The 25,611-nt window shown below is 30.7% G+C and overlaps 9 protein-coding genes and 2 pseudogenes across 11 annotated transcripts, besides 2 other annotated features; 7 read left to right on the top strand and 4 right to left on the bottom strand.

Moving 5' to 3' along the window:
- Positions 1 to 23: 23 nt before the first annotated feature.
- On the top strand, positions 24 to 1,956 carry TVAGG3_0156690 (uncharacterized protein; the record flags this gene model as incomplete). The annotated part of the gene is made up of 1 exon (XM_001303940.1): positions 395 to 1,891. One exon carries the CDS (start codon positions 395 to 397, stop codon positions 1,889 to 1,891), a length of 1,497 nt encoding a protein of 498 aa, XP_001303941.1.
- A 765-nt stretch (positions 1,957 to 2,721) lies between these two features.
- TVAGG3_0156700 (A-type inclusion protein-related family) lies at positions 2,722 to 6,615 on the bottom strand (the record flags this gene model as incomplete). The annotated part of the gene is made up of 1 exon (XM_001303939.1): positions 2,722 to 6,615. The coding sequence occupies one exon, from the start codon at positions 6,613 to 6,615 to the stop codon at positions 2,722 to 2,724; it is 3,894 nt and encodes a 1,297-aa protein (XP_001303940.1).
- A 209-nt stretch (positions 6,616 to 6,824) lies between these two features.
- Positions 6,825 to 7,778, top strand: TVAGG3_0156710 (palmitoyl-(protein) hydrolase protein; the record flags this gene model as incomplete). Its single annotated transcript, XM_001303938.1, has 1 exon — positions 6,825 to 7,778. One exon carries the CDS (start codon positions 6,825 to 6,827, stop codon positions 7,776 to 7,778), a length of 954 nt encoding a protein of 317 aa, XP_001303939.1.
- A 53-nt stretch (positions 7,779 to 7,831) lies between these two features.
- Positions 7,832 to 7,989: a mobile genetic element.
- Positions 7,990 to 8,219: 230 nt separating this feature from the next.
- Positions 8,220 to 9,122, bottom strand: TVAGG3_0156730 (uncharacterized protein; the record flags this gene model as incomplete). The annotated part of the gene is made up of 1 exon (XM_001303937.2): positions 8,476 to 9,054. The coding sequence occupies one exon, from the start codon at positions 9,052 to 9,054 to the stop codon at positions 8,476 to 8,478; it is 579 nt and encodes a 192-aa protein (XP_001303938.1).
- Positions 9,123 to 11,661: 2,539 nt separating this feature from the next.
- Positions 11,662 to 11,955, top strand: TVAGG3_0156740 (uncharacterized protein; the record flags this gene model as incomplete). The annotated part of the gene is made up of 1 exon (XM_001303936.1): positions 11,662 to 11,955. One exon carries the CDS (start codon positions 11,662 to 11,664, stop codon positions 11,953 to 11,955), a length of 294 nt encoding a protein of 97 aa, XP_001303937.1.
- Positions 11,956 to 12,520: 565 nt separating this feature from the next.
- On the bottom strand, positions 12,521 to 13,253 carry TVAGG3_0156750 (uncharacterized protein; the record flags this gene model as incomplete). Its single annotated transcript, XM_001303935.2, has 1 exon — positions 12,595 to 13,173. One exon carries the CDS (start codon positions 13,171 to 13,173, stop codon positions 12,595 to 12,597), a length of 579 nt encoding a protein of 192 aa, XP_001303936.1.
- A 425-nt stretch (positions 13,254 to 13,678) lies between these two features.
- Positions 13,679 to 15,730, top strand: TVAGG3_0156760 (uncharacterized protein; the record flags this gene model as incomplete). Its single annotated transcript, XM_001303934.2, has 1 exon — positions 13,679 to 15,691. One exon carries the CDS (start codon positions 13,679 to 13,681, stop codon positions 15,689 to 15,691), a length of 2,013 nt encoding a protein of 670 aa, XP_001303935.2.
- An 882-nt stretch (positions 15,731 to 16,612) lies between these two features.
- Positions 16,613 to 25,611: part of a mobile genetic element that runs on past the window's edge.
- TVAGG3_0156780 lies at positions 17,903 to 19,882 on the top strand (annotated as a pseudogene). Its single transcript has one exon. A coding segment is annotated over exon 1 (1,980 nt).
- On the top strand, positions 19,887 to 21,012 carry TVAGG3_0156790 (annotated as a pseudogene). The gene has a single exon. A coding segment is annotated over exon 1 (1,126 nt).
- TVAGG3_0156800 (uncharacterized protein) lies at positions 22,362 to 22,793 on the top strand (the record flags this gene model as incomplete). The annotated part of the gene is made up of 1 exon (XM_051224818.1): positions 22,362 to 22,793. The coding sequence occupies one exon, from the start codon at positions 22,362 to 22,364 to the stop codon at positions 22,791 to 22,793; it is 432 nt and encodes a 143-aa protein (XP_051109804.1).
- TVAGG3_0156810 (uncharacterized protein) lies at positions 24,426 to 24,833 on the bottom strand (the record flags this gene model as incomplete). The annotated part of the gene is made up of 1 exon (XM_051224819.1): positions 24,426 to 24,833. One exon carries the CDS (start codon positions 24,831 to 24,833, stop codon positions 24,426 to 24,428), a length of 408 nt encoding a protein of 135 aa, XP_051109805.1.

Here is a 25,611-nt window from a genome sequence, read left to right on the forward strand (position 1 = left end):
TTTATATCATAAATTAATTATGTTATGGATTCCTTTGATAGCACTCGAAGTAGCATTTGGTAGTTTACTATCATTTTGCATTTTACCAGCAGAACTGAACATATACGTAATCATTAGTTTTGGAATCCCAACAGGAATTGGTTTATCAACTTTAATTTACTTCATTACATCATTATTCTTCGGGCAAAATACATTTCATTTTTTAGTTCAGCTCGGAATATTAGGTTTTCTTACGTTTGTTTTACTAGTTACCGCATTAACATTAAAATTAAAGATTCGAAAAGCGATAAAGATAAATTATTATGATATAGGAGCATTAGTATTCTATGTATTTTCGTCATACTACATTGTTAAACGATCTTACTTACCTGCTCCTCGAATTTTTCCAACGAATATGGAACCATTCATTCAAGAAGACTTATCACTTCAAGCAAGTTTCTTACACGGCATAAATAGTCCAAAAATAAACATATTTAGAATGAAACATCCAAATTTTGCAGGATTATCAGTTGTTACTCGTTGGTTAACACCATTACACAGCTCTATGCTTCGTTTAGGCAAAGCATCCATGAAAATGGGCTTGTTGGCGCCAGCCCTATTCGAAATGATTGCTTATTTACTAGCAATGTACGTATTATCAAAAGATTTTAAGATACCAGAATACATTGCGATCATTGTTCCATTCATAGCCTTAAATGTTGGTGGATTTGGCTTTTTCGGATTCTTAATTAATGCAACACGAACAAATCGTTTCGCAGATTACGTTACAGACATGTACATGGGTCATCCATCACGTTTTCATCCATTACTCAACATATACTTAGCAAGTCCAGGAACAGTATTCGCTCTTTCGATACTTTCACCATTATATGTGATAATTTTCAAAATTGCGAACAAAGCAATCAAATTAGACAAAATTTCATCACTATTTATTGGGTTTATACCAGGTTTGTTATTACCACCATCTCAGCATCAAGCATATTTCGGATTTGCAACTTATTTTGCAATTTTTGTTTTACTTTACTTATTTGAAGGAAAAGGCAGCTTTAGTTTTCCATTGATGGCAATAGGATTCTGTGCAGGCACTGCATTTCACATTCCACGCATGTTAACTCCGACATTTTTATCTAATTTGTTTGGTATTGAATCTCCATGGGCCATGCTTTACAAGAGAGGTGTTTTGTTCCCAGCAGTTGATTTCTGGATGGGTATGTATGGAACATTCCAAGTAATATTGCTTTGCGGTTTCTTTTTGTTAAGAAAAAGTGAACGTTTATTATTTTTGCCGTCTGTTGTTTGTTTCTTCATTTTTACATTTTTGAAACTTGTTCCTTTCTGTGAGTATACATCAGTCACTGTATTTTGTGTTTTCATGATTATTTCTGGTGTTGTTTATGCAGCAATTTGGTATCGATTTTCTTTGCTTCCTAAAACATTGGAATCAAAAGGAGTTGTTGCGATGCTTGCTGTTATCATGACAGTTATCACATGTTTGTCCAGTGTTATTGGCGCACAGAAACAGTGGACAAACTTGAGTCCTAGTTGGTACGATGTCGATGAAACATTGACAACATGGGCGATGAAGAAAACACCAAGAAACAGTGTTTTTCTTGCACCGAGGAGTGACATACAGGCAATTTCAGTCATCGCAGGAAGACAAGTATTCATGAGCAGCATCAGATCAATGAGACACACTGGTGTAGACAAAGAAAAGAGAGAGAGTGAACTTAAGGAAATAATCGCAAACAATTGCACAGGACTTGAAAAACTTGTTGATTACATAATTCGAGGAAATTCTGTTGTTAATGATTTGGCCAAAGAAGTTCTTCCAGATTCATGGAGTGAAGTCTATTCAAACCGCGAATATACTGTTTATCAATATAAAAAATAACAAATAAATTGTTTTTATTTTTAGTTTTAAAAATCTACTATTTTAAGGGATCCCTTAGTTTACAAAAAATACGTTATTTACACCCTGAGTCTTCTTATTGAGATCTTTTTTAGATTTTGAAACAATGAAAAGTTAGAGTATGATCAATGTATGCTAGATTTAAGTTTATTCCTAAAAATATCAATTTTATCATAGAGAAAAAGTACATTTAAGTCCAAAAAATTGAATAGTTGAAAACTAATGCAATGAGTCCTTAAGAATTGCTTCCTGATTTATTAATTTATATATACAAAATTTATCAGAACTATTACTTTTCGTCCTTAGGACAATGGATTTGGCCATCAATAAAAGAAAGTACCCTTAGAATTTATAAAAATTTTCAAATTAAGGGGGCACTTATTTTCTGAGACTCTCTCAAAAAATTCAGTACAGGCGTGAATAGGTCCTTAGATTCTTAACAAATTTTATTAGTTAAAAATATTACAATGATTCAATAGTAAAATGAAATTCTAAAGTTTCCGAATTAAACTTTATGAAATTACAATTTAATTTAACTTCAAGGATATATTTTGACACAAAATAGCTTTTCATTGACAATGATTGTCTATGATTGCATCATTAATATGTATTGAAAACATTATCACGTGATTGTTTCTTAAAATACATTATGATTATGCAAGTCGATTTTCCGAAGAATGCACAATTTTTTGACACACAAGCACAATTAAATTACCACTTTCTGACATTATCTCAAATATTCACTTAAGTTAATGAAAAGCCAAAAAGAAAATAATTGATTAATTAAGTAAAAAACAAATAAACACAACATTTTAGTTTACAAATGGTAATTGTTGAAGTGATCTAAGCTCCGATGAGGTGATATGCGCCCGAAGAAATGCCATGTCAGGCGATTTTCCATCAATAACTCTCATTAGCTCATTAATGACTCTCTTGGCACCATCAATCTCGGATGAAGCTGATCTGGCTGCAATCTTTGATGTTTCAACTTCTGTTATTAAATCTTTTTCTCTCAAGTAAAATTTCTTTCTTTCTTCTTCAAAATCTTTTGATGATCTTTCTAACATATTCTTCAATCTTTCATTCTCACGTTTGGAATCAGCAACTGCAGTATCATAAGTCTTTTTAAGAGTTAGAATTTCTGCTCCGTGTGAATTACTCATCTCTTTCTTAATGTCATTAGTTCTCTTTTCAACCAAAAAATGACATGCATCAATTGCTTTCGAACCAACAAAACCTTGTATTGAAGCTTCCCGAATCACAGTTTTAATTTCAGTTTGTAAAGAAATGAATTCATCAGAAACATTTCTAATGCATTGATTAATCGCCATTTTTTGTCTTTCATCAATAGGAATGTTCAGTTTTAGATAATTATTTTGTGAAAAATTAAGAGCTTTCTCAAGGAATGATGACAAAAAAGCTAAATCATCAAACATATGTGATATTCCATCAAGTATATCATTACCATATAATATATTAATCTTTTGAGTGATTTTTTCTTGCAATGTCACCAAATTATTATATTTTTCAACAAAATTCTTGAGTTTTTCCAATGTATCACCTCTATTTCCTAATTTTTCACATTCCTTTCTAAGATTATCAAGGTATTCTGCCGATTTCTCAATATCATCTCCAAATATAATCTTCAATTTTGTCAATCTTTCTCTGAGTTCTTTTTCTGTCTTTATTTGAGCATTGACAATTTGTTGGAACTCATCATTTGTGTTCGCCCCGATGAAAGACAATAAAGAGTTTGTCATTTCTTTCCTTTGTTTGATCTCATTGTTCAGTTTGAGAATTTCCTGTGGAATATTTGTTGGTTCTGTTGTTCCACATAATTTGCAAATCGAACGCAACAAAGAATTTTGTTGCTCATTCTTTTCTTTGAGTTCTGTAATTGTTTTTGACAAATAGAAAGAAATAGACATCGGATCAGTGGTTCCAAACTGTTTGCATATAGATTCAAGCAAAGAAACATGGACAGAAACCTTTCCTGGTATTTCATGAATGTTAAGATTTGGATATATCTTGTGCAATGACTCAAAAACAACTTTCATTTGTGTCAAAACAATATAAAGAGATTTCTGGTCTTTTACTTGAGGAAACAGGCTACTAATGATTTCAGTGTTCTGTTTGGATTCACTAATATATGTTTTCATAGCAGCAATGGTCTGGTAATGTTCACCAAATATTTTTTGAAGTTCTGAAAATTCTGTCACTTTTTGTATTAAAACTTGAACTAAATCAGAATAATTATCATTAGATTTCAAGATCAAAGGTCTTAATGGTTCAAGCATTGATAATTGCAATCTAAGTTTGTCATTTTCGAGCTTGAGTGAATGATACAATTCATTGAATTTCTTTTGAGATTCATTTTCATTTTGACTCATTAATTTTTCGAGTTCATTGACATGTTCTGTCAAAATAACAAGCTTTTTATCACTTGTTTCTTTCTCTCGTTTGATCTTATCGATTTGTCTTTGATATTCATCAGAAACTCTTTGTCTTTCTATGAGTTCTGATGATTTAACACGTTCTAAATCAGCTACAAACCTTGCTCTTTCTATTTCCATGTCATTACTCTTCTTTTTGATTTCGGATAACAAATCATCTTTCGATTTTTGCATTTGTTCCTTATCTTTTTGGAATTTTAATTCAGAAAATTTGATTTCAGCACTAAGTTTATCTTTTTCAGAATTAAGAGTATTGATTTTGGATTCATAATCTTGAATAATCGAATTCTTTTCTTGCAATGATTGTTCTCTAATTTCAGACATCTTTGATTCGTATTCATTGATTGTTGTTGCTTGAATTGTAATTTGAATTTTTGATTCTGACACTTCTTTCGTTCTTTGCAACAAATCATTCTGTAAAACAGAAATTTTCATTTGATACTCATCAATTTCCTTCTCTATTTTCTTATGATAATCACTAATTTCTTTCTCTATTTGCTTCTTCTCAGATTGGCTTTGGTTTAACTGTAAAACACTGGCCAAAGATTCACTTTTTGCTTCTGCAAATTTTTCTGTCAAATTTTTATTTTCTAATTTTTCATTTTCCAGCTTTTGAGATAATTCACTTACTTTATTTTCTAATTCAGATTGAGTTTGTTGTAGGCCTTCAACGAGATCAGCTCTTTCCTTGGCAATTTTGTATTCTTTTTCTAAATTTTCGAAATCAGATTTTGTATTTGCCAAATTATCCTCTAATTCACTCAATCTAAGCTTTGTTGCTTTAAGCTGTGACTCATTTTCATCATTTCTTGTTAATGTTTCCTGCAATTTCTTTTCACTTTCTTGCAAATTCAGAATTGTTTGTGAAGAATTGCTCTTAAACGTTTCATTCTCTGATAAAAGATTCTCTATCTTCAAGTCTTTTATTTCCAAATCTTTTGTTGCTCTTGTCAATTGTAAAGTTAACTCAGTGTTTTCTTTTTCCAATTTTTCACTTTTTTCTCTAACAATTGAAAGATTTTGTAGTTGTTCTTTAGCATCATTTAATTCATTCCTTATTGAATCTAATTCATCGAGATCTCTTAAACTCAATTCACTTTGTGAAAGTTTTGTTTTCAATTCCGAATTTTCTGATTTTAGTAGTTTGTTTTCTTGTGTCAATTCATCGTTATTCCATGTAAGATCATTGAGCTGAAGTCTGTGTTCTTTATTTTCTTTCTCTAACTCAACCATTTTTTGAATAGCATCGTTACTTTGATTTTCCAAAAGTGACAACCTTTCAATTTGATGTTCCTTTAGTTCTATTTCGGCATGTGCCATTGATAGTTTATAGCTAAGTGAATCATTGTCTGCTTTGAGTGACTTACAGACGTTTTTGAGCTTATCTATCGCTTCTTTATTTTGATTAATTTGTGATTTTGATCTTTCAATATTTTGAATTGTTTTTTGCAGTATTTTGATTTGATTATCCTTTTCTTCTATGTTTTCTTTAAGTTCGTCAATGACTTTCGATGAGTTTTCCATGAATTTTTCTTTATCCATCACATCTTGACTGATATTTTCAAGATGTCCCATACATTTGTTTAGCTTCTCGATTTCAGATTGTTGTTCTTTGACTTTAAGCTCTGATGTCTGATATTGAGAGGTAATTTTTCGAACTTCTGTTTGCAAATCTTCAATAATATTGCGGTATTCGGCTATTTTCTTTTGATATTTAGCTTGAATTTTGGAAGAATGATCTTTAAATTGTTCTTGAAGCCCTTTATATGAGGAAATTGCATTTTCTGCATCTGAATCGATTTTATACTTTATATTTTGAACTGATTGATGTAAAAAACTCGATGTTTTCTCTTGAAATTTGGAATAAACACCATTCATTCTAGAAATTAATAACTTTAATTGATTATTATCTTCGTTAAGTTTAATTAACTCGTTTTTAATAGTAAATAACTTTGATTTTGGAACTTGTATGACATTTGGATCTGATTGTAGTTTGCTTAAACGCTTTTTAAATTTTAATATTATGTCGTTATTTTCAGGATCAATGCTTGGATTACTATCTATTTGATTTAGAATAAGCATACCTATTTGTTCCATTTCTAATTCTTTTTCTGTACCAAAACATGCTTCAATAGCTCGTATTCTTTGATATAAGTCTTGTATGTATTTTTCCCGATCATCTGTTAAGTATTTTTCTATTAATTCACATATTCTATCTGGTATGAAGAGTACAGACTCTGGGCTCTCAAACATTATCTTAATATAATCATCTTTCGCATTTGATGACAAGATTTTTTGAAGTGAATTTAAGAAGGATACTTTTCTTCGCTGAAAAACGCTCAAAATTCCATTAGAAAGGTCTTCACTACTTTTGGAATCAATCAAGCGAAGAGAATACATTTTTTACCGCGAAAAAAAATTGACATTTTATATTTGACATGTAAATTTTTTTAAATTACAAGATGTCTAAATATGTTTTAATGGGAGCAAATGCCATAATTCGGCCTCCAAGGTTTGAATATGATATCAACTCCTTCCCTAATGAAATAAATATCCCATATTATGGTAAAATTCCTCGTCGTCCAATTTCATTCGAAAATTCCAAGAAACAAAAAATTATCGGTTCATTCTTTTCTCCACGAGAACAGATTCCTGAAATGTCGTGCATCATTTATTTGCATGGAAATGCATCATCACAGCATGAAGGTATGTTTTTAGCACCAATATTTATTCCATATGGCGTTGCTGTATTAACATTCGATTTCTCAGGATGTGGATTATCTGACGGCCAATACATTTCCCTTGGTTATTTTGAAAGAGACGATGTTACATGCGCAATTGATTTTGTTCGCAAGAATTTTAATGTTGGTAGAGTTGCTCTTTGGGGAAGATCAATGGGAGCTGCTACTACACTATACGCACTTGCTGATGATCCTACAATTGCAGCTGCAGTTATTGATTCACCTTTTGCTTCTTTGCCTGACTTAGTTAAAGAGATTGCCGCTAAAGTACATGTACCGGGTTTTATAGCTTCAATAGCAAAATCATTAATTGCTAAGAAAATTAGAGAATTAGCAAATTTTGATATATCAAAACTAGTTCCAATTGAAGCGGCACCTTCTTGCTTTAGTCCTGCAAGATTTGTTCATGGCGAACAAGATGACTTCATATCAAAAACTCATTCAGAAAAAATTTTCGAAAAATATTCTGGAGAAGATAAAGAAATATTCATAGTTCCAGGAAAGCACAATAGCCAAAGACCGTTAGAAACACAATTATACTGTGTAATGTTTTTGGCAAGCTATCTTAACGCTCCATTAGTCTATGAGGATGTAATTGCTACGTTATCTGGAGGAGCTTCGTATCAGCACTTTGAAAACGTTGAAGAAATGATGTTTGCAATGGATGATGAATAGAAAATTTCAAAAAATTTTAATTGAGTTCGAAATCATTGTGAAAGAAGCCACTTCAACCCTTACAAAAGGGAGCTTTGGAGCTCCTGAAGCCATATTAGCAGAGACTCTTTCCCTTTTAGGCCTCTGCTGATCAGAAGAAGATGGCAGTCATTCTGCCTCTTCAAGAACTCCATAGCTCACAACCCTTACGAAAGGGAGCTTTGGAGCTCCTTTGTATCAACTTACAGATGCATTTTTCTAGAATTTCTTTAATCATTCAAATACAAACAGTAAAAAAAAAGTATTATTTATATCTGTTAGAATTCTTTGGAGTATTCCATCTCCTAAACCATTATGGACAAAAGTTTTCCTTGCAAGGAATCTCATTCAGTTTACATTATCAAAAAAAATTAATGTAACTGCACATGAACACAGAAATGTAAAGTTTAAGTATATAATTTACATTTCTGTTCTCATCTTGCAAACTTTGAGTCCCAAATTTAACATTTTGAATAATAATGTGCTAGATTTGTACATGAGCACAGAACATATTTATCTTTTTGAAGTCAAGCAGTAGTTTTCCAATTGTTTGCGCATGTTGGAAACTCATTCTAAAAAAATTAATGTAAATTTAGAAACAAGTTTAGAGGCAAACTTCAAGTATCAGAAGAAAAATTAGGAAAGCTATGATGTGAAAATATTACACCAAAAAACAAATTTATTTAAACTCAGGATCTTCATTAATAATTGTTAATGGTGGAAAATCTGGTCGACATGGTGTTTTGTTATGAGTACCATCTCTGTAGTTGAAGTAAATGCCTGGTTGGCCAAATTTGCAAACCAAAATTTTTTCAACTTCATCACGGAAACATTTTGCAAATGTTTCGATATATTTAATCACATCATCACCTGCATCATGATATTTTGCGTATCTATATATGATACCTCCAAACAGATATCCATATATAACGACAAAAGAACTAGGAATTAGACCATATCGCCTGTCAATATCATGAATGAATTGCCTGATAATGCATTTCGCAATAAATGTGAGATCCTCATCATTTAGTTTAACAAATTTGTTAAAATATAGAAAATCGGGAAGCTTAAGCGAATTAATGTCTTTAATTTCAAATTTACGTCCTAATGCTTTCTGGGGTCCTTCCCATGTTGGACATTGAGTCCTGATATATTGTATTAGCAAGCATTTGCGGTTAAACTTGAGAAAATCCCAATAGAGATAGCCGTCGAATAATTTCATAGATATTACCCAGCTAGGAAGCTTATCAAGATACATAAAGTGGAATATGTAACCGATTAATGTAGAAAGCAAGTTAAATATCAGTGCATAAATATCGATATACATCATGATTTGATAAATGTCAGAATTAATACAAAAATTTTTGAATTAAATTTTGCCTTTTTACAAAATCTTTTTACCAAATTGAAATGTTCAAAATTATAAGCGATCTATGTATCTTTGAATATTTATGAAATCATTCAAAAAAATCAGCGCTTACTTTCTTAATATCATGCAATTTGCAATAATGATATGTAGCAATATAATATTTTCCCATATACTACAAAAATCGGTGATTAAAAATAAATGTTATATTATTTAAAGTAATTTTATTTTAGCTATTGAAATGAATTCTCTGTTACATTCTCCTCCAGGGAAAAATATCCAAAGATCTGAAACATCTAGATAACTCATAGAGTCGATACGAAAAGCAGACTTTTTTTTTCGTACCCCCTCTCAATTTTTTTTCCAGTTTTCGTACTTTTTTACAGAGCATAGTATTTGATGTCCAATGTTTGCCTATGATCAGAACTTGTCTTTCCCCTGTTCATATTTCAATTTCTGGTCTAGACATATATCACATCAAATATCATATTTGATTATTTACAATTGTTTAAAAGATTTTACTAGCACAAGCATAATGTTTTGTGCAAAGTACAATTTCAATGTGTTAATCTATAAAACTTGATTTTTATTGCATATGCAATTAGGCATCTTTTTTAAAATAGAGTTTTGAAGATAAGCATATATGAAAATGATATGTACTTGTTATTGTAAATGCATTTATTGTTATAAATTTACTCAATTATCATTGATGATGAAATAAATATTTTATTATATAAAAAAGAGTGTTTATTCATTATAAAAGGGTTCCGTTAAGCAAATATTTTATTTGTAACGGGTAAGCCCTAAATTTGCATGTTTGAATTATTGAGAACAAATATTTGCATGCAATCAATAAATTTGCTGCAAAATTATAATCTCAAGCATGTACTATTTTGAAACAATAAAGCATCAGAGAGCCTTTTCACTATGACCTTTCAGAAAATGAAAGAACATAGAAAAACTGCCCTTTATAGAGATGCCCTGACCTCAACAAGGGTCAGAGCCTGTATCTGTATGTCTTTCAGGGCCGAGATAAGAGGATATCGTCAATGATGTTGGCGATCTCCCTCAAACTCGTCCCTGAGGATTAGTATTGCAGGCTCTGACACATATTGAGGTCAGAAATTCGGGGTTGCTGTTTCCCAGGGTCGGATTCCTCTCCTGTCGCCCTAGATCAGGACGGCATTTGGGAAATCCGGCCCTGAGGACTGTAAGCGAGGCCCTGAACCTTTGCTGAGGCCAGAACTTAGTATTTGTTGCTTCTCAGAGCCGAGTTCCGCTGAGAAGTGTCCGTAATTTGGACAATCTCAGGGAACTCGGCTCTGAGGATTTTAAGCGAAGCCCTGGTCTCTGCTGAGGCCAGGACCTGTATTTTGAAGTCCTTCAGGACCGATATGAGAGGAGATCGCCAATAATGTGGACGATCTCCCTCAAAATCAGCCCTGAGGATTGATCTTGCAGGCTCTGGCCTTTACTGTGGCCAGAGCTTCGTTTGGTAAGTATTCCATGGCCAGAATCCTCACCTGCCGCCCGGGGTCAGAGCGGCATTTGGGAAAGCCGGCCCTGGGGACTGTAAGCGAAGCTCTGGCCTTTTCTGAGGCCAGAAACTGTGTATTTCTTTCTTTCAGGGCAGAATTTGAGGGAGATCGTCAATGATGTTGACGATCTCCCTCAAATTCTGCCCTGAGGATTGTATTTGCAGGATCTGGCCTCAGAAAAGGCCAGAGCTTCGTATGGGCGCTCTCTTGGGACTGGATTCCTCTCCGGCCGCCCCGAATCAGGGCGGTCTTTGAGGGAACCAGCCCCAAGGATTGTTTGCGAAGCTCTGGCATTTCCTGAGACCAGAGCTTGTGAATTTCATTCAGGGCCAAGTTCCTCTCGGATCGAGCCTAATGAGGACGACCGTCGAGGAACTTGGCTCTGAGGAGATCAATTGTGAGCTTTGGCCTCGATGAAGGCCAGAGTTTTCAAGGGAATGTTTTGATGGGATGAGTCTATTATCAGTAAGCTCGTCCCATCAAAACATTCATTTAAAAATTGAATGAATAATTATCGTATGAATTCAAAAATTAAAAATTTAAAGATGAATAAAATTATAATACATATGAAAAAGAATTAAATTACATTGAAATTGAATAAAAAATTCAAAAAACGGAAAATAAAAAGAAAAAATATAAAATTTGATAAGAAAAAACGATTTGAGTTAAAAAACGTTTCTACAAAACATGAATATTTATGATTTAGATTAGATTGTGAATAAAATTTACTAGTTTAAAGAAGAATGAGAAAATTAAATTATATTGTAAAGAAGATACTTTAGAAAGGAGATTACAATTGCAATATTATATGGTATAACATTGTACTCGTAACCTCCTTTCTATAATCTAATTTCTAATGCAACATTGAGATAAGAAAAAAATTAGCTTTCTTCGAAAGGAGTTTATAATTGCAATATAATATGACAGTATATTGCAAATGTAAACTCCTTTCGGGAATCAAATGTCTAATGTCACATTGCGGAACAAAAGTGAGAGATTCTCCCGATCTGAGTACGTACCTGCAGGATGCCATTGCAAGACCCTGCAAATATGTACTCAGATCGGAAACTATGTTCCCAATGTCACATTGCGGAACAAAAGTGAGAGATTCTCCCGATCTGAGTACGTACCTGCAGGATGCCATTGCAAGACCCTGCAAATATGTACTCAGATCGGAAACTATGTTCCCAATGTCACATTGCGGAACAAAAGTGAGAGATTCTCCCGATCTGAGTACGTACTTGCAGAAACATAGAGATATAGTATGCAGCAAATGCTTTTATTAACTTATTCACACACATTTACTTATATTCAAACTTCAATCTTGATTATATTTCATATTTCTGAGCAAACATAGAGCTTCCAATCATTATTATAAAGACTACCAATTGTAACCATATAAAAACACAATCTTTTAAAAGTTATTATTATTCAACTTCCTGTGATACGGTATTTTGATTAGATTTCGTAAATCTTTGTAAAACAAGCATAGCTCTATCATGAGCAATCTTACAATAGTAAATATATTGCTTCCATGCTAAATTCAATTGAGATTATCTTGACATTAAACTTAGAATCCTCTCAAATTCAAGGAGATAATCACAATACAGCTATATTTTAATGCTGCAGTATAGCGAAAGCTCTATGATTATTATAAACTAATGATACCATATGAGTACGAAAAAAAAGTCTGCTTTTCATATAGTTTCTAACTCATAACATATATATATATACTCTAAAAACTATTGATATTGAGAGTAAGATTAATTCATATTATCATATATACTTCTTAAATGTGTTTTGATGAAAATGAAAAAATCGACTTATGAAGCCAAAATCTCAGGTTCCAACCTGAACCATGTGAAAAAATAGGAAAATTACGCAAAAAACAAATTTATTTAAACTCAGGATCTTCATTAATAATTGTTAATGGTGGAAAATCTGGTCGACATGGTGTTTTGTTATGAGTACCATCTCTGTAGTTGAAGTAAATGCCTGGTTGGCCAAATTTGCAAACCAAAATTTTTTCATCTTTATCACGGAAACATTTTGCAAATGTTTCGATATATTTAATCACGTCATCACCTGCATCATGATATTTTGCGTATCTATATATGATACCTCCAAACAAATATCCATACATAACGACATCTGAGCGAAGGAGCACACCACAATGCCTGTCTACATCATGAATGAATTGCCTGATAATGCATTTCGCAATAAATATAAGATCATCATCATTTAGTTTAACGAACTTGTTAAAATATAGAAAATCGGAAAAATCAAGCGAATTAATGTCTTTAATTTCAAATTTACGTCCTAATGCTTTCTGGGGTCCTTCCCATGTTGGACATTGAGTCCTGATATATTGTATTAGCAAGCATTTGCGATTAAACTTGAAATAATACCAATAAGAGTCGCCTTCGAAAAATTTCAGAGATATCACCCATCTTGGAAGCTTGTCAAGATACATAAAATGTAATACGTAACTGATAAATAGAGAAATCAAGTTATAAATCAGTAGAAAAGCGTCGGCAAGCTTCATGATTTTATAAATGTCAAAATTGATACAAAAATTTTGAATTAAATTTTGCCTCTTTACAAAAGATTTTCACAAAAATATTGAATCTACAATGAAAAAAATTGCTAAACAAGATTCCAGATAAAAGATGAGTAACCGTCATAAGAAAAACCACTTTTACCAAGAAGAAAAATATTGTAATTATCACCTTCACTCAAAAGTAAAGTTCTACTGAATTGCATTCTTCTTATGTTGTTAAGCAATTTTCCGGATTAAAAGAATAAGTAACCATTAGATAAATATTTTCTTTTGTGTAAAAACGATTTCATTAAATGTATAAATGACATTACGAATGTCATGGAATAACACACCAGAGCTTCATTTTGTAAGCTTTCCATTGCCGGACTCCTCCCCTGCCTGGTTGTGACAAAATAGTTGTACGTTTAAAAATTAATAGATGTCTTTGGATTCCGTTTCTTCCCAAAAAACAATATCAACATCGAGCGATATTTTGGATAAAGATGAATTAATAGATGATCTCAATGCCCAACTTGGAAATTTTCTCTCAGTCAAGCAAGAACTATGTACAGTTAAAAATGAAAACGAATTAATGAAAAAATCAATGATTGCAAGCGAAACACAGTTTAAAACAGAAAGAGAACAGAACATGCAGAAAATAGAACAACTAAATCAAGAAATAATAAGCTTAAAAGAAACCGTGGAATTACTAACGAATGAAAATGAGCAAAAGAAAGATATGATTAATAACCTAATGGAAGAATCCCGGAAGCATAAGGAAGAAATAGCTGCATCAAAAGAAAATTCAGAATCTGAAATTGATAAACAAGTAAATTTGCAAACGGCAAGCCTTACGACAGCGTTAGAAGAAAAGAAAGCTCAAATACAAGAGCTTAAGTGCGAGATTTCAGAAATTCGCAGTGAACTCAAAATGCAAATTGAATCAATATCAGAAAAGAAGATTGAAATACAAAGGCTTACATCCGACAACGAGAAATTAAATAATAAAAAGAATTCTGCATTAAATGAGATTACTCAATTAAAATTACAAATCAAAGATTGTCAAACACAAATATCATACACACAGAGCGACAAAGTGGAACTTGAGAACAAAAATGATGAGTTGACAAAGCAGATCGCATCCTTAACAGACCAAATATCAAAATTTAATAGCAAAAATAATTCTTTACAAACGCAGTTACGTGAATACGAAGAAAAATTTTCATCATACCAACAATTATTCCCTGATTCAAATGATCTTGCAGAGTCTATTGAAACATTACAACAGGATTCTTTGAAATTAATCAATCAAGTTAAGAAGGATCATGCCAAAATTAAAGCTTGCAAGAGCTTTCTTGTTGAACAACAAGATCTCCTTGATAAGAAAGACAATGAGATAAATGAGCTTACAAATAAACTCAATGCACAAATTAACAAGAATGAAGAACTTTTAAATCAAAACAACGATCTTAATACAAGAAATTCTTCTCTCACTCATCGCTCAAAGAATCTCGATCAAAGATACAAATATACTGCAGCAATTATTCGTGCTAATACAAATCTTACTAATCAAATAAATCAATTAAGAAAATTAATTCTTCCTGATACAATATTCCCAAGTCTTAGAAATACTATTCTAGCTGTTATCTTTTCCAGGAGATGGATATCATGCAAAGAAGGGGAATTATCAAGTGATAAAGTTGATGATTCACACAATTGGTGGTGGATTTCAACAGAAAAGACAGCTTCTCAGAATGATATTATTACATATGTTGAAAGTATGAAAGAACAAATTAAATCTTCGAATGAACAGATTGAGAAACTTAAGAACTTACTTTTTGAGAGTCAAAATACTGTTAAAGAAGCAAATAATACAATTGAAGCTAAAGAACAACAAATTTCGCAGGAACAAAATAAGCTGCAAGATCACTTGAATCAAATTAAACAATATGAAGCAAAATTGACAGAAACTGTTCCAAAAATACAATATGAAGCTTTACAAAAGAAGTATTCTACACAATCTTCTAAGCTTCTAGAAGCAATTAAAACTCTACAAGAGAATGAAACAATTGTTAACAAGCTAAGAAGCAAACTTCAAGTATCAGAAGAAAACAGAGAAAAGAATGGTGTGAATGCTAGTGCAATGGTGATTGAAGTTAAAAGATTAAAGCAACAACTCAAAGAAGCTAATATTGAAATCGAAGTCCTTAATCAAGCGCTAAATGGAAAGAGAAAAGATATTCTTTCACTTGAAAGAGGTATTGTTAATGAGAAACGTTCTAAAGCAGCATTGAAAGTACAATGTTATTCACTTGCTGCTGAAAATCAAAACCTGACTAATGCTGTTCTTAATCAAGATTCTATTCCAGAACAAAAGAAAGTTGAAGATGTTACACTCCAGGCTAGATTGAAAGAAATGTCTCGCAATTTAGCAGGAACAATGTTTAATTGAAATACTCTGTTATTTTATTTGTTATTTAATGTAAGTAAAATGATGTTAATTATTATTTTTATTTCGTTTTATTGTGCTTGGATACTAGGAAATTTTGTGCTTGGTCAAAATTATAATTATAAGCGATCTTTCTCAAAAAATTGATAAAAACAATCTATGCATCTTTAAAAAATTATTTTGAACATTTCAATTTATGAAATCATTCAAAAAAAATCAGCGCTTACTTTCTTAATATCATGCAATTTGCAATAATGATATGTAGCAATATAATATTTTCCCATATACTACAAAAATCGGTGATTAAAAATAAGTAGTAGGATAGGATGGGTTGTGTGACTTTTTTTGTAAACGTAAGAATTCATACAATATCGAGCGATTTTGTATCATTTTAAAATTAAAGTTATTTTTAAAATAATTTATTTTTTTATTCTTACATAAATGACCCAACAAGTAAAACCAGATAAAATAGATTATCGAATTTTAGAGGATGGTGTTCCTGTTTATATTCAAAGATTTAAAGGGAAGCAATATTATAGAATTGTTAATCCTGAATACATAAAACATTTATTTAAAAAGGAAGACTGTGAATTATTAAACGTTAATGAATATGAAACCAATAAATCAAAATTGAAATATAAATATATTGGAAGTGATGAAAGATGCAAAGATAAAGATAAAGTTTATTCAGTTTCATATAATGAATGGAAAACCAATAAGATAAGAAAACATTTAGGAGATTATGGTAAAAGTTCCGAATTCTTCAAATCTAGTATATACGAGAGAGTAAAAGAAATTAGAAATAATTATTTTCATGAATGAAAAATAAACTTTAAAAATTAATGTCTCACATTTTTGAATAATTTATTTTTTAATTCGTAAGAAATGAATGTCAAGACTAACGACGTTAAAAAATTGGGATTCACAAATGATGAAATAAAGGATATATTAGATGAGATGTGTTATGAAGTTAGTAAATATTATTTAAGAAATTGTCAAAAATTTGCCGAGTTATTAAATGATTTAGATTATGATGGAAAAATGAATAAAGATGATGTTATAAATTTCTTATATCCCACATCTGAAGAAGAAAAACCTAAAGAACCTGATGTTTTCCCTGAATATTATGAAGAACGGATTAAAGATGATGATGAATACAATGAAATTGAAAAACTGGAAAAAATAAGAGATGAAATAGATGAAAAAATTAAGGAATTAAGAGAAGTTGAAAAATATAATGAAAATGAAGTAGAGGGTTTAATGAATATCCCAGCTTCAGAATCAACAGTTCAGAAATCTCATGAAGAAAGATATAAAAATTATGTCTCAGAATCAACACAAAATTTATTAGATGGTGAAATAGACGAAACACTTTCAGAAGAAGGTACTAAATTTATACGTAAACATAAGTTACAATTTATTGATAATGAAAAATACCCTTGTATCTTACTTTCACCACCTCTCGATTCTGAGAAATTCAAAAAAGCTCTTAAAAACGTGACATATGCAACTAATACGATTAAGAAAGAAGATCATGATATTTACACAAATTATTATTTAAATAAATGCACAGGTGTTGATAAAGTTTTTGATTTATTAGATAAAATATCAAAAGAAACCATTGGAACATATAAAATTTTGTGTGATTGTGGTTTCATTATTGAAGATACCAATAATGTTTCATATGAAAGAACAGCACCGAAGGAAGATGAAGTGGAAAGGTCTATACCATTCGTTATTAAGAACATAAAAGATATGAAAACTTATAAACATTATATTTATTCATTTATTTCAGAAAAAATGGAAGCAACCCATAAAACATCTTCTCATCATTTTATAGCTATTCATACATTCCTTTTCAAAGTTGTGAAATTAAATAAGACAGGAATTAGATTTAATGTATCCGGGTACGCATTCTTGAGTAAATTAAAATGTATTCGTCACGTCGCAGATGATAAAAATTTATGTGTTCTTAATTCATTTTATGGGCTTTAAAAATAGACTTTATTTTTTTTAATTTTTTATTCTTACATAAATGAACAAAAACGGAACCGCTAAAATGAATGATAATCAAATTAGAGCAGAAGGTTATTTAAACGCTTCTATAACATTCCTGATGGTGTTAATCCTAAAACTCGTAGAAGTTATTTAAATGAAGCAATAGATGCATATGAGGGGTTTGACATTTCATCAGAAAGTGAGAGATTAGCGAGAATGTTAAATGTTAATATTGATTTCTATTATTGTGATCCTCAACCAGAAGACGTGGACATAAATAAGGTAGACTTTCCATTAGTGGAATCAATAATGATAGATCCAGAATTTGAAACAGTAAATATTTTATTAACACAGAGTCCATGTGGAAAACTTCACGCTGACAGAATAACAGACGTTGAAGCACTCACCGGCTATAGAGTTTGTCCATATTGTAAAGAAGAAGTTTATTCTATCCGTGATGATCCAGAAAGGAAAAACCAAAGAAGATTTTTAAAGCATTGTGAGAAATGTAAAGAAAATAATGGAAGATTAATTCAAGACGTTCAATTGCAAAACACACAACAACCATATGCACCACATATCACGAAACAGAAGATATATCAGTGGTTATTAGCTCACAATTTGCAGAAATATTATAAACCAACAAGATATTATATTACTTTTGACTTTGAAACATTAGAGACTAAAGAAGAATTACAACTTTCTGAGTGTACAACTTTGAACGCTTACTTAAAACCATTTATGGTATCATCAACTGTCAAAATAAAGCCGCAAAGCGGCGAGGACGTAGACCGTGATAAAACATTTACGAGGAATTTTTGCTTAACATCAAGTGATTCGTTCATCTCTGATTGGATTGAATTTTTATTTTCAACCTGTTCATTAGTTGCTAAATCAAATATTGAACAATATGAAGAATTAATGAATACATTAAATGAGAAACAAAAGGAAGCAATGAAAGAGCTTTTAGATGAAGAATTTAATAAAGTGAATATCATTGGTTTTAATTCGGGAAAGTTTGATTTAAATTTAATTCTTCGTGATTTAAATACTGCAAAATGGAAGATAAAATCAATGCTGGGTTCTTCTTCTCAATTTAAGCAAGTCATAGTAAAGAAAACAAACTGTCCATATGAATTAAGATTTATTGACATCAGAAATTATATAGCGGGTGGAACATTAGACCAATTCACTCAAGATTTCGGAAACAATAAATCACGTGTTAAATCCTTTTTCCCTTATCAATTCATCACATGGGAGAATTACGAAGATGAATTATATAAAAAGGAACCATTCACTCAAGATTCATTTTATTCAGCATTAACCCAAGAAACTATATCCGATTCAGATTATCAAATATATCTCAATGATGCTAAAAATTTTGAGAATAGATTAGAATATTTTATTCATTATTGCAATAAAGACGTTGAAATTATGATTGACCCAATTGATAAAATTATCGAAGAAACATTTGTTTATAAAATTGACATGCTTCATAATCTTTCTTTATCATCGAATGCATCAATGATTCGTTACGCGTTAGCATATAAGAACTTCAATCCTAACGAAACATATCCAGAAGAAGAAAATGTGGAATCAAGTTTTGAATTAACAAAAAAGTATTGGAAATATAAAATTGATTCATATAAGAAACAAGATGAAAAGGTGAAAAGAGATACCAAAAACAATGTTTCAATGGGTGACTATCAATACTATCACGATTTAATCCTTTCATCTAAATGCAAAATGTGTGGTAAAGCGTTTACATATGTAAATAAACCAACATTGGATAGAATAGATAATGAAAAACCACATACCAAAGAAAATTGTCAGTTAATGTGTTGTTATTGCAATGTCGTAAAATCAAATAAAGATGAAGATGTTCAACGTTTAAGAATCAATTTAAGAAATTATGCATTAAAAAAATAATTTACCAATGACTTTAGATTCAGTTGAAGCTTATCACATTCTCCGTAATGGAATTACTGGTGGTTTATCAAATGTTCAACATCGTGTTAATCTTAAAGGAATCACGCACATTAATAAACTTTCATATAATCCAGAAACTAAAACTGTATCAAATGAGGACACCACCAACATTATGACTCATTTCGTTGGAGTTGACTTTAATTCATTATATCCTTCATCATTTTCATCTAATCCTCATGATTTCATTCAATATACTGACCATAAAATGTATATGCCGGGAAGATTGAATGGTGTTATCATTTGTGATACAGCAACAAAGAAAGCAAAAGCACTGGGAATAATTAAGAAGAAAAATACTTTATTCGTGGCTGAAGTAAAGGGTCACATTGATGAAAAATACATTAATGATTACATAAACTTTTTACCGATAATAAGAAACTTAGATATTATCACAGATGAAAAAACAATTGGCAGTTTTATGTATAATTACATGAAATCAAACAATCTACCAGTTGACCAGAAACAGAGGAAATTAACTCAGTTAGCATCAACACACAACCAATATCAACCATTTTCTTCTTATTATCTTTGGTATCTAATAGACAGATTTCATTTTATCATTGATGACATTCAATCAATTTTAACATTTACTAAAAACACTTGTTTTAATGAATTTGCGAATGAATTTATGAACGAAAGACAAAAGGCTGAATTAGAAGGAAATAAAGGAAAAAGTTTATTTTGCAAGATTTCGCTTAATGGATCATATGGTTACGATGCAATGAATACACAAAATTACGCAAAGACTAAAATAATGAATGCACAGAAGTCACGCGTTGCATGTATGTCAAATAAGTTTAAAAACATAAGAGAAATAGGTGAGGATACATATCAAGTGATGCTTAAAGATCGATTTTATCGATGTGATACATGTTTACAAGAGGCATTCTTCACTTTAGATAACGCAAAATACTGGTATTTGGTTTTCATTTATGATTTTATGTATAAATGCTTGAATGTTAATCGTTTTCATTTCATTGAAGGTGATACTGATTCATCTTATTGGGCAATCGCTGGCGACCCAAATCTTCCTAACACTCAAGCATTTCAAGCAATTGTTACTGATAAACAATTTTATGATAAAAACATTTTCAAATTCGCACCATTTGATTTCTTCTGTTTTGATGAGAAATTTAAACCTAAATTAAAGAATAAAGCTGAAGAAAAAGCACATGAGAAAAAATTATTGGGTTTAGCAATTGAGAAACAAGGTGATAACATGGTTGCTTTATGCCCAAGTGTTATATAATCATTCAACGGTTCAATTGATGGAAGTGATTTTAAAAAGATTGCACAAAAAATGAAAGGTGTTAGTTTACGACAAAATAAACAATTAACACCTAAAAATTATTTGGATATAATAAATGATAAATTGATATTTGATGGTCAGAATATTAATTTACAACTTAAAAATGGGTCAATGACTCGCTTAACAATTGGTAAGACTGCATTAACAGGAGCACACACTAAGGCTGTATGTTGTGAAAATGGATGTTGTATGCCATTTATTTAATAAAATACCACAGAAAAGACAAAAGGAACCGTTAATGATGGTTTTGATACTATGATTCAAAGAGGTGGGCACCCTTAAAACATTGATTTTATTTTTATATAAATGGATAACACAGATTTAAAAAATTTAATTGATGATTTAGTATTTAATCAAAATTTTCTTAATTATTATGATTTAAAAGCATATCTCCAAAAATATAATAATAATATAACGGGTGATGATATGGAATATTATTATCCATATTATAAAAATGAAATTTTGAAATATCATAATAAAATAATTTCTGAAATTAAAGACAAAATTAAAAATAATGAATATTCAAAGGGAAAAACTAAATCACAGCTTAAACAGTTGAAAGATTTCAAAAATAAAGTATTAACAGAAGAAGATATTGATGAATTATATAAATTATATAATCCTGAGCCGCAAAAACAAAAGGAACAAAACACCCAGGTCCTTCAGACCATAAATGATGCACAAGCTTTAATTTATGATTCATTAGTTAAACCATATTCAGCCCGACTTTTAAATGAAGATCAACTTTTGGAATTCATCCTTCAACATAAACTCGAAGCGGGAAAGTATATCAAACCTTTATATACAGCATATTTAAAACAAATGAATAAAATACATCCAGAATTAATGAAGGGAGGATTGAATTCCAAAATCAAAGCAGATAAAATTAAACCACTTGCAACACCAAAACCTCTAACGACAGTACCTCCTCCTTCAGTTAATCCTTCATCATTCACTTTATTATATCCATTTCAAACATTAAAGAAGCAAAAAGATTTTAAAAAGGATTTCAAGATATTAAATAAACCAATTGACCCGAAAATTCAACCGTTAAAGGAAAAATTTAGTCGCCCTTCATTTGCACCATATCCATATTCATACGAAATCGATCATCTGGAATATTCAAAAGGAAACGTTACTTATTTATTTGCCATTAACATTAACACTAGATATTTATATTGCATTCCAGTGAAAGGGAAAACAGAACAGGAAACAAGAAGAGCTATTCAATACTTACTAGATCATGAAAGAGTAGATAATATCAGGGGTGATGGTGATAAAGGATTTCAGGCAGCTATGACTCATTATTTCCCACAAATTAATTTTTTCTTTTCATCCTCTCCATATACGTTTCATAATAAAATAGTTGATGCAGTAATGAGAACTCTTAGAGATGCGTTAGGGGTTAACGGTCAGATATACTGGGATGGAAATCATGACTCCATCATACAACAGTTAGTATATTATTATAATAATACATGGCATAGAACAATAAACATGAAACCAGTGGAAATGAAAAATGATATTTCAAAAGAATGGGAATATATTAGAAAGCAAATGGAAAGGTTGAATGATGTTAAACATGAACAAATTAATTCGGGGCTCATGAATTTTAAACAAGGAAATAAAGTTTTAATTCATCTCGATTATGGAAAAACTAATAAATCAATGACAAAAAGAAGACGAAGATTTGACACAATAGCTGAATTTGTTAGATATATTAACGGCAATGCATTAGTTGAAGTTGACAATAAATTAATAGAAATTCCGATTTATTTTATTACTCCATTATATTTAAATAATATTTAATTTTTTTTATTTCGTAAGAAATGAGTGACAACAAAGCAGTCAAGAGTCCAGACGATGAATATAAAAAGAAACTAAATAGAATTAAATCAAAAATATGCTATTACAAAAAGAAGCCGCAATGTGGTGGGGTTGATGCCCATAAAACTAATGGAACTGAAAACGATAAAGAGAAGAATAGAGATGTGAAAACTTAAATTTTATAATCCCTGGGATGCACTTTCTTCGATTTTTTTTAAATTTTTGGGATAAATTTTGACATCTTTTTTTTTGCTGGCGACCCCCCCGTTTAGGGCATCAAAAAAACATGTTGTTTCGTTTCAAGATCGGGATATGTTGTGAACCCGACTTCTTTCATTAATGAAGTGATTTCTTAAGTTGAATAAAAACAAATTTGATTGAAATTCATACAAAATTTCTTTTTATCATTATTATTTAAGATGCTTTTTTATGTTGAATTGTTAATTTTTTTATTTCCACCTGGGATATTTTGAATTGGGCTAGCCCAATCCCACCTCTCAATTTTCTCTCAATTGGGCAATGGGGATCCCATATAAAATGTATTGTAACAAAATTTTACATGCATAATATAGTACAATTAAACAACATTCTAAAATATTAAATTCACATCATTTACTTGAAGATTTTATATTTTCAACAAAAATTAATACAATAATTACATTAAATTGAGGAGATTTATAATATTTATTATAAATTAAAATATTATTACTCATTAATTTGTTGAAATATTGCATTTTAGTGGTAAAAATTAAAATTTAAGTTTACATGGAGAAAAAAATTTTTAAATTCCAAAAAAAAATTCAATTGGGATAACGATAGGGACAAAAATTTAGAATCCCCATATGCTTGGGATAAAATCACATGACTAAGAAGAAGGAAATAATTGAAAAGTTAGAAACTTACCGTTCAATCCTTAAACTGAGTGAAGCAAAAATAAAAAAATTTAATAGAATAAATAAATTGATTGGAAGATATGAATTTAATAAAGATGAATTTTTAAACTCAATCCAAATTTAATTTTTATTCCTCTTCGACAACGTCTCTCTTTCCATCATTACTGCATAACCACATTTTCTCAGTTTTAGTGGTTTGTTATTTTTAGCAAGTTCTCGCATCATTTTTATCGTTTCCTCCCTTGTTATGATTCGTGGTAAATTTTGAGCTTGTGGGGTATCCATTTATGATAAAAATAAAAATTTAAATTATGCCGTTCTAAAGTTTGTGACAACATGACATTTTGACAACACAGGCGGAAGGCAGTTATGACTTATTTTTGAAGAACTGAAGGTGTCACCAGGTCACCAGGTAATTTAACTCATGACATTTTGACAACACAGGAGGAAGGTAGTTATGACTTATTTTTGAAGAACTGAAGGTGTCACCAGGTCACCATGTGTCACCAGGTCATTTAACTTCTTTTAAAAAATGAGACAACATGACATTTTGACAACAACACAGGAGGAAGGTAGTTATGAATTATTTTTGAAGAACTGAAGGTGTCACCAGGTCACCATGTCACCGGGTTATTTAACTTCTTTTAAAAAATGAGACAACATGACATTTTGACAACACAGGTACGAAAAGAGGAAGGCAAAAATAAATTCCAATCATACTTTATAAAGCTTCATTTACAGGTATTTCATCGTCAGTAAATGAATCCTCGTTATCGTTTGGTTCAACCTGTTTATATAATCCTTTCATTTCTTCTTTCAAAACATAACACCATGTTTGTTTACCATCTATTCTTACCTGTTTCCTATCACATTTATCCTTAATGCTCATTTGGAAATTCTTGTCTTTCATGTCTGATGGTTTGCAGAATAGAGCATTTTTACACGTCATACCTGCACACAATTCATCATAATGTGTATTTATCCATTCATCTAAAGGATTTGTTGATAATTCTATTAAATCTTGTTTGGCTTCAGTCATCGGTATGATTCGTACATTAAATGATGAAAGGTCGTAATTGATAAAATATGTTAAAAGGTTATCATAAAATTCCTTTGTGCATGAATCCATTAAATTCTTGAAGTAATCAAATTGACCCTTAAATTTACCATTTACTCTTAAAACTACGTATCTTCTGTCTCCAACTTCAATTTTGACGGGGTAGACGTTATTAGTTACGAAAATGAAGTTTGCAACGTTCTGTGCTGTTCTTCTGGGTTGATTCTTTTCATTAATTCTAATCTCATTATCCGTAATAATTGATTTCAAAGCGTTGAAGTTTGCGAGTCTGTCTTCACCTACATTCTTGAGTTCATTAAGTACAAGAAACATTTTATTTTCAACTACTGAGTTGAAATTACCCGTTAGCTCACTTATTTCAGTAATGTTTTTACATGAATAACCAGCGAGAAGTTCAGAAATAATATCTGTAAATCTGTTTTTACCTGTTCCCTGAAGTCCTTTCAAAATAATTGCTGTTTCATTCTTGATTCCAGGATGTTGAATCATTGATGCAATCCAGCCGAGAAGGTATTTATACACTTCATCGTTATTATCACAAATGGCTTTCTTTAATGAAATTCATAAACATCTCAATTTTTGAGTAATCAGGCTTTTCGAGAATGTTGTATTTATAACCCTGAAACGTTGAGAAAACATCTGGGGAATCAGATTTAAAGCAAACACCCTTAACGGTTAATGAAGACAATTGATTTTAGTAGTACATCCCATGCTGTTATGGTTTTACCTTCTTCTTTAAATAATTTAATCATTTTGAGTGACTCTTTCATGTTTGATTGAAGAACGAATGATATTTGATTCATTTTGTCGTGTATGTTGTAATCTTTCT

This window comes from Trichomonas vaginalis, chromosome IV, assembly GCF_026262505.1.
Source record: "Trichomonas vaginalis G3 chromosome IV, whole genome shotgun sequence".
NCBI classification, from domain to species: domain Eukaryota; phylum Parabasalia; order Trichomonadida; family Trichomonadidae; genus Trichomonas; species Trichomonas vaginalis.